Raw genomic sequence first — 9,044 nt, 5'->3', positions numbered from 1 at the left:
AGTATATCTAACTAGCTCAAGGTTTAACTGACATCTCAATAGCCTTGATGCGACAAAGATATCAATATAAAGTATCATTATTGAAGAAAAATCGCACATTGATGGCACGAAAACACCAACATTGAATGAGAAAAGGATTACATTTGGTGTTGTGGTAAAAAGCTTTGAGATGAACTAAAAATATTATAACTGGAAACATGAGTTGGGAACAACCAGTATCCCTCATATTATGGATGAAACTGAGATTAAGTCAAAAACTTTATTTTGATCAGAGCAACTGGTAAATCAGATCAGGCCCAAGGGACTAATTCTCCGCTGCTGCATAACACGGTCCTAAGAACACTGGTGTATACACTTCCACCGTAAGGTGGTCAACACCAGTAAGTTTGTCAAAATCCACCTTGATGATACCACTTGCAAGAGCAAACTCCCCAGTCCCACCAGTAACAGCCAACTGACCATTAACACCCAAGGCGTTTCCCATCACTTGAAGGGTGGATCCTTTGAACCTGTGCATGAAACATGGCATACAATAATACCATGTTAAATAAAGGAAACAAAAAATACTAGGAAAGGTAACCCTCCTATTGAAAATAAGTGAACTTTTTTCCAAGCTTTAACATCATCATGTTTGACCATATTTACAGAAGAGAACATACCAACATCTGTACCACATTGAATTGGTATCATTAGTTTGATCATGAATGAATTATATAATTGTAAATATTTCGTGCCACAGGTGTCGCGTACGTTATGGGTCAACTATATCGGACTTGCAAAAGTTTAACTTAGGATAACTCTAAACTGTTCTGTCACTAAAAAAATGAGGATATAAACACTAGATAAGGATATAGTACTTATAAATACGATGATTTAAATACTTGTGATTACCTGCCATCCACAAACACTATGACGTAAGTAGATATCCAGCTACCGGCGCATATGGTGCTTCCTTGTCCACGGGCGACTAGCTTCGCCCCGTTGCCCTCTCCTTCAAATACGGTCCAGTTGACAACAACGTAATGCCCAAACTTGGCCACCTCAAGAAGGGATTTCTGGGTGTCATCACCAGTGCGGCCCAACCACAGGTTGCGGAGGATAGTCTTTCTGTATGTAGTGGGTGCAGGGACAATGGAGACCTCGACATTAGGAGGAACGGCCGCCATGATCGAGTTCTGTGGATGTGCAAGGAATGTGCTACTCAGGCTAGTTGGGTACTATTAGCTCTAGCTGGTTGTACTTAGGAAAGAAAGAAAGGAGATGTACTTATAGCTGGGAAAACGCCTCATTGCTGACTGCACCATGTGCACGCACGAGATTCCAAACTTAGTATACAGCCTTAATTTCGTAAGTATGCTGAGTTTTCCAGACTTATTAGATCCCAGGCGACCCGATCTAGATCTGGTAATCTCTCCCAACTAGAGGGCATCTCTTAACAAATCCGGATCACCGATACTCCCTGCAATTTGATTTTTTTCTTGAAAATACCACCACCAGCACCACGGATGCCAAGCGCACTGTACCTCATAGATGAAAAAGGTACTATCTTTTTTTTTCTATCGCGTTTAACAGTTCATAAATTCGGATGAAAATAATGGGGTATGTCTCGGACATTGTCCATGCCATTGGTCTGCTGTTCTTTGGACAAAGTCTTTTTGGTGTGGTGATGACAACATTTGTGGATGTTGTTTCATTCTTGAAGGCAAGATAATTGAGATTTTGTACCTGTGCTTTTCTCATGGAATCGTCGCCTTATGAAAACCGTGATCAGGCTTTGGCGATCAACGTGCCGTGCAGCCGCCACCATGGCCCATGCTAAACCTAATGCTCTACCTGTTGTCCACATCCCGTGCAGCCGCCACTATGGCAGGACGGCAGAGGAGCCCCTCCGCTGCCCACACTACCCAAGCTTTGCCCAACGGCACGCCTAGGCGGCAGGGGGTGGGGAGGAAGGAGAGAGGGAGGAAGGGGAACGGACGAAGAAGTGGCTCGCCAGAATGCCGCGCCGGGGCGTCGCGGAAGAGCGGACGGGGTGGATTTGAGCCTTCTATTCTTCTGCTCACGGAGAAATAATGTGTGCAGTTATAGATTGTCAACATACGTGCAGCTCCGAGCAGGACCAAAACTAGAAGCACTGCATGGAAGCAACAACGTCATCGGCTGGAAATGTTGCTATGGCAGCCCACTCTTCCACAAGAAAAGATCGCGTCCTCAGGCGGCAAGGTAGGATTTACCAACCAAAATGCAAGTATGTGGGCCCTAGCTGGCTCAACTCTACTTAAACACGAAGATTTGAAGGAGCCTATCATATGTTTTGGATCAGGCAATTGGCACGGTGTAATTTGCTGGATGGGCAACCGAGGGTGCAACAGCTGGAGAAGACACAATGGCTCGAGTATCTGAAGTCGCAACAACAGCAATAGACCGGGGCATGGTCTGAAACCGAGTCGTGGTCGGAAGTGTGTCACCGTTATCATCACTGCTACTCATCTTTTCATAGTAAACATCTGCCTTGAGCTTATCAACTGTAGTCTGAATCTCAGTGACCTTGACATCAAGAGCTCTCATGGTTTTTCATGAGGTTAGCTACGCCTCACTCAATCCTGTGAGTAGCTTGAAGAAGATATATCACCTGCTCAGTCTTAGTCTTGAGCATTGGAGAAGTCGAAGAGCTAGGACTAGCAGTGGTAGTAGCAGCTCTAGCTATCTCAGCCTGGGCCTGTGCTGCAGCTAAAGTTGGATGAGAGGGATCATAACTTCAAATTCTTTACGGCAAACTCTAACTTCATATCCTTAAGCACGCACGTAGTAGCATCGGGGCTAGAACTGGCAACAATTATATCATCAACATGGACAAGAACAAATATAGTAATGTTGCCTTTCCTGTAGAAAAACAGTGAGGTATCTACCTTAGATGGAGTAAATCCAAGTTCTTGTAACTGTATGATCAACTTTGAGTACCATGCTCTTGGTGCATGTTTCAATCCATATAAAGCTTTATCTAACTTACATACATAACTTGGTTTTTGGATAGCACGAACATATTTCAATAATTCGCACATTTTTTGATCCCAATTTAGAAAGAAGCAAGATTTTTTTATAAATTCCAAACATTTTTGGAAATATCCGGCACATTTTTTCCTAAGAGCGAACATTTTTGAAAACAAGAACATCCTATAACATTTTAAAGAGTTTCTAATTTTCAGAGCAATGTTGAAAACCAAGAAAATGCCCAAAAGAACTCCCAATTGCTTTTGAAAATGCAACCATTTATAGACGGTCCAAAAATTTCTTCAAAAACTTCAAAATTTTCTAAAATTCTATTTTTTTACATTTAGTTTTTTGAAAATTATAACATTTTTGGAAAAAACATTAAAATCCAAAAAAGTCAAAAATAATAAAAATAGAAACTGAACAACGAATGACAACCTTGTAGAAGTTTCCAAATAGTGGTAAAAATCAGACCATAACCTTCTAGAAGATTCACAAAACCAGATTCCAGTAGTATGTTTGGGCTCGACTGTGTTTTTGGTCAGCTATTTTATGCTCTCTGGAAACGCCCCTGTGGTAGCCTCGCCTACATGGATGCGCTTAACTGATAGGACCCAGGAAGTGATTTTGGAAGCTTGTGAGCTCCCGTTCATGGAAACTTCCGTCTGATTCTGTTCCATTTTGGGAAGGTTATAGACGGTCATTTTTCTTGTCTTTATTTGTGTTTTTCACTATCAGTTTTTTATTAAACACATGGTAAACATTTTTTGAAAATGCCATGAACATTTTTTTAAAATTGCAAAATTTCTTGAGTGTTAGAAAATTTTCTTGATTGTCACATACATTGTATTCCACATTAGACATAACTATTATGAACTCTAAAGGCATAGGAAATCGACGAGAAAAATCATTGAGATTGTTGCAGAACTAGTATGAAAGAACTAAATATTTCTTGTTCTATGAATTCAAATTACATCATATCAAAATGTATCATCAAAACTTAGAAACAAAATAAACAATTATCATGTTAAAATTTATTATCAAAGTTGCAAGGTGTCAACTAAATAGCATGCATGTTCCTTGTATCATACATATTGGTCTGCGGCTAATCATTCATCGACCCTTACCACCACCATCTCTCCCTTCGCTGACAAGAAGCGGCTGATGGGGAAGAAGAACCAACGCGTCTACACCGGGACGATGCTCGTGTGCTGCATCGAGTTTGACCAAGTTGTGGACAAGCTCGACCCGGGCCTTGTTATCTTCTTCGTCAAGTAGCAAGCCAAGCTAGGCTCGGCCCAAACGGATGTGAGCTTATAGTAGGCTTGGCATGAGGTCGGCTTCGCCCTTACATAGGATATTTGCCAAGCTGAGGTGGACATGGTGGGAACGGCTGAAGGAATTGAGCCGTGAGCTTGTGCAAAAAAGAGGCATGCACCAATGGGTAGGCAGGGACATTGACCATTTTCAAATGCGAGCGTGCTGCTATATTTTCTCTTGATATATAGAGAATTAAATTGTTGGGGAAACTCGGTGAGTCAGGGAAAACAAAAATAGTAAAATTCTTTGAGATTATGGCAAACTATTACGAACACACTACATATTTTCATTACGTTTCCTCATAATACATCATATTAACATGTATCATGAAAATTTAGGGTAACTGAGGAGGAAGCAAAACAAAAGTATCCAAGGTGGACTTAAATTGTTATCTTATTAAAATTCATTATCAAAATTGGAAGGTCTCAACTAAATATCATGCATCATCCCAGTATCATGCATACTAGCTGGTAACCACTCATTTATCCAACGTTGCCATTACCACCGCCTGCCCGTGCTGACAAGAAGCTGCCGATGGGGAAGAAGAACCCACACACCTCCACCAGGATGATGATCGGGAGCTGCACCGAGCTTCGCCGAGTTGTGGAAAAGCTCAAGCCAGGCCTTGTTTCCAGGCTCGTCAAGCAGCAAGCGAAGACAGGCTCAGCCCGAAGGGACGTGAGCTTGTAGTAGGCTTGGCACTAGGTCGGCTCTGATTTTACATGCGACAGCCAAGATGCGGTGGATATGATGTGCTAAGAAACATCTCAAATCAAACTCTGACCAAAATTGTTGTGGGGGTACTAGCAAAGTGGATTTTACCTTTTTGAGATTATTATTTTGAGGACCAGCAAAGTCGAATTTAATGCTAGCTTAGTTATATGTCTCCCTGACCTGCAAATAAAATGATGGTGAGCTCCTCGTGATGGATCACGAGGACCTGCCACTACTATTAGCAACTAGCGAGGCCACATTCAAGACATAGTGAGGGCCGATCTTAGAACGGGCTACTCAAGAAGTACGTACTGTTAGTTTGGAAAAATACGAAAGAGATGTGTTTGTGTGTGTGGGGTATTGATAGACCCATAAATCTAGGATAAAGTGTGTACACATATAGATGCATTCACATGATTAGATATGTATTAGTGGACAAAAATAACTCACCAGATTATATATTGTCATAAATCCTGGATGAACGTGCTGGTGAAGTGGTTGCCTTGCATGGCCGACCATATGGCAGCGGTGTGCACATGGACGATGACAGCCAGGACAAAACAATGGCGGCCGAGAATAAACCGTATAATATGTATTGGATGCCCTGTCCTCCTGCTTAAACAACGTTCTGCACTTTTCATACTGCGACCAAGTGTAAATCTGTGACAATATACAAGTACCTGGTTGATAGACGACGAACTATCGATGATGTGGTAGGGGCACTACTTGCTTATCTTAGGACTAATATATCTAGTCACTGGCACGTGAATTCGACACTCTTTCAGAGTACGATGATACTAATATAACAACACTGTGCCAGATGCTCTTTAACCAGGCATATTTCTCTTCATAGTGCTCGTGAGCCAGCAGGCTCTGCACCTGGCATGCTGCAGGCTGCGCTGCTCCTGTACAAAAAATGATGGTGTTCAGTATTTTGCCAAAAGAGTGATAGTGCTACACAGTACAATACAAACATGTTTTTTTTTCAACCGAACTACAGACTCCTCAATTGCGGTTTAGTTTTGATGGTTTTACAATGTGTAATGTAACGGTAACAGCGGATTTCGAAATTCTTTGCTTGGTACAGCTTTTAGTTGTTTGGATATGTTTTGGTTGATGTTTGATGTTAATTTTGACTATACATGAATCGATATTGTTTGCCAGGTGGATACTAAAATGATTACGAGCGAAGTACTTACTCCGTTCTTAAATATAGGTCTATTTATAGATTTGAATATGCATTACATACAGATTAATGTACATATATTCTAGAGTGTAGACTCATTCTTTTTCTCCGTATGTAGTCTATATTAGAATCCCTAAAAAGACATATATTTAGGAACCGAGGGAGTAGATTATATGCTCAAAGCACTTGTTCAGTATTATATGCTCCAAGCAGGCAGCGAGGAATATCAAAAGATGCTCGCAAGTGATTTGGACAAGACGCTCCGTCAGATTCAGCCTGAACCATATTAAGTACTGGTATTTCCGTATTCTGGATCTTTGCATGATTTACTCAATTTGTGCTGATATTTTCATATTTCGGATTTATGAAGGAACATGATGGCCTGCCACACCTAGCAGTATCCTGTGGCCGAATCATGTTCAGTACTTTTCAAAACAAATATGAATTAATGGTTCGCACTAGTATAAATCGTATACCGTTGTAATCCTCTCATAGAGTTTGTTTTTCCCGAAGTTACAACTGCTCCAATTTTATCTATTTACGGGCCGGCCCAATAATAATTTTAAAAATTCCTAATAAATACTAAAGGCCCACGTAGCTTATTCGTGTAAGGCAAGGTGCATTACTAAAGTTCAGTCCTGCATTGCTAGTTTAGACGGAGTTGGACCTCTTTATAAGGGAGGTTCTTTCCCCACCTGTACAAGGATGAGAACAAGAGGGACATCCACGCGCGCTCCTCCGCCGCCGCCCACCCCGCCCCGCCGCGGGTTACGGGAATGAGCCGATGTCTAAATTTTTGTCACGCACGATTGGTAAACGAAATGTCACTCGGAATCTGAAACATTTTTCTGAAAGTGGACACTGAATCTGGATGACACGCCTCTTCAGCTGAAGCCTGTTCGTTTCGTCTCCCTCGTTCCCTTCAGCTCCCGGCGCGGCCTCTCGCCTATAAAAGGGAGGTCGCTCCTCTCAGAGAGGCACACCAGAACTTCTTCTTCCTCTCGCCACCGGTTCCAACCTCTATGATGCTGCACTCTTCCTCACCCAGACTTGCGGCGTGCACCGCGGGTTGGGACGGTAGGCATGCGAAACCGCACCTCTTTGAGAACCGTACGGGAGAAGGGTGATAAGGTTTTTGGGGAGCGCTTAGCGCGACTACTGACTTCTTCGTCACGTACTCCCCGGACTCCGACGACTACTTCCCCGACGACGACTTCTTCCTGGACGTCAACAACCTCTTCAACGACATGGCTGGTGAGGACACTTCACCCAAGACCGGGGCTTCTGCTCCTGCTACGTATGTACTCATACTCTCTCTGTTCAAGGCTTAGTCCACTGTTCAAGTTGCTTACTAGTGTAACATAGAATTCTATGTGGAAATTCAACTTAACAGTCTCCACTGCAGTACCGGTATATAAAATAGTGTTTTGGAACCAAAGGCAAATTATTGTGCCTCTAGGATCTGGTGGGGGATTGCTGGAAATTTATCTCCACTACGGTACCGGTATATAAAATAGTGTTTTGAGACCAAAGGCAAATTATGTGTGCCTCTGGGATCTGGTGGGGGATTGCTGGAAATTTATCTACTTATGGGCTAGCCTAATATTTTTTTAGAAATTCCTAATAAATCCTAGAGGCCCACTTAGCCCATTCGTGCAAGGCAAGGGGCACTACTAATGTTTAATCCCATATTGCTAGTTTAGAGGGAGTAGGACCTCTTTATAAGGGAGGTTCGTTCCCTACTTGTACGAAAATGAGAACAAGAGGGACATCCACATGCGCTCCTCCTGTGCCGCCCGCCTCGCCACGCCACGCCTCGTCACGATGCGCCGCATGTTGCGGGAATGAGCCGAGCCGATATATAAATTTTTGCCACACATGATTGGTAAACGGAAGGTCACTCGGGAGCTGAAACATTTTTCTGTAAGTGGACACTGAATCCGAACGGTGCGCCTCTTCGGCTGAAGCCCGTTTGTTTCGTCTCCCTCGTTCCCTTCAGCTCCCGGCACGACCTCTCGCCTCCTTTTCAGCTCCCGGTTGCAATCTCTGTGTTGCTGCACTCTTTGTGGGTGTCATGGATTAAGGGGTCCTCAGGTGGTCGGATTACTTGTTATGGGCCGGACTGGTGGGCCGTGAAGATTATCGCTGAAGACTATCTCCCGTATCCGGAGAGGACTTCCATATGTGTAAAATAGCAAGTTTAGAGTCCGGGTGTAATATTTTCCTTCCTCTGCAAGATGATCATGTAAAACCCTAGGTCCCTCCAGGGCATATATAAACCGGAGAGTTTAATCCGTGCGGACACAACACAATTGCATAGGCTAGAATCCTAGGATTTTAGCCATTACGATCTCGAGGTAGATCAACTCTACTAACCCTATATTCATCAAGATCAATTAAGCAGGAAGTAGGGTATTACCTCGATCGAGAGGGCCTGAACCTGGGTAAACATCATGTCTCCAGTCAACTGCTACCATCGATTCTTAGACGCATAGTTCGGGACCCCTTACCCGAGATCCGCCGGGTTTGACACCGACATTGGTGCTTTCATTGAGAGTTCCACTGTGTCATCGACAGAAGGATTAATTGCTCGCATCTTCATCAATGACGGGGCCACCACTGAGAAATTTTCCTCCCTAGGTACCTCATCCCGTCTAACCCTGACACAAACGACCGCTGGATCTAGCCCTTTGACTTTGGCCGGAGGGGGGGGGTTGACTGGTAGACCTTTTCACCTGGTTCTGATAGCCCAGCCCATAGCTACACCCCCGAACACGATCCTGGCCCAACCCACCCCAAGATTACCTCCGTGTCGGCCCGACACGCACGATTC

The 9,044-nt window shown here is 43.5% G+C and overlaps 2 protein-coding genes across 3 annotated transcripts in view; both read right to left on the bottom strand.

The window, feature by feature from the left end:
- The window catches only part of LOC119346002 (dirigent protein 6-like), a 23,689-nt gene that overhangs the window by 2,801 nt on the left and 11,844 nt on the right, over nt 1–9,044 (bottom strand). The window lies entirely within an intron of this gene.
- On the bottom strand, nt 60–1,220 carry LOC119346001 (dirigent protein 6-like). The gene is made up of 2 exons (XM_037615769.1): nt 892–1,220; nt 60–509 (listed from the first exon to the last, which is right to left on the bottom strand). The coding sequence occupies exons 1-2, from the start codon at nt 1,164–1,166 to the stop codon at nt 305–307; spliced, it is 480 nt and encodes a 159-aa protein (XP_037471666.1). The 5' UTR covers nt 1,167–1,220; the 3' UTR covers nt 60–304.

Source organism: Triticum dicoccoides, unplaced genomic scaffold (assembly GCF_002162155.2).
Source record: "Triticum dicoccoides isolate Atlit2015 ecotype Zavitan unplaced genomic scaffold, WEW_v2.0 scaffold36032, whole genome shotgun sequence".
In the NCBI taxonomy this organism is placed as follows: domain Eukaryota; kingdom Viridiplantae; phylum Streptophyta; class Magnoliopsida; order Poales; family Poaceae; genus Triticum; species Triticum dicoccoides.
This window is presented reverse-complemented; position numbering and strand designations above follow the sequence as displayed.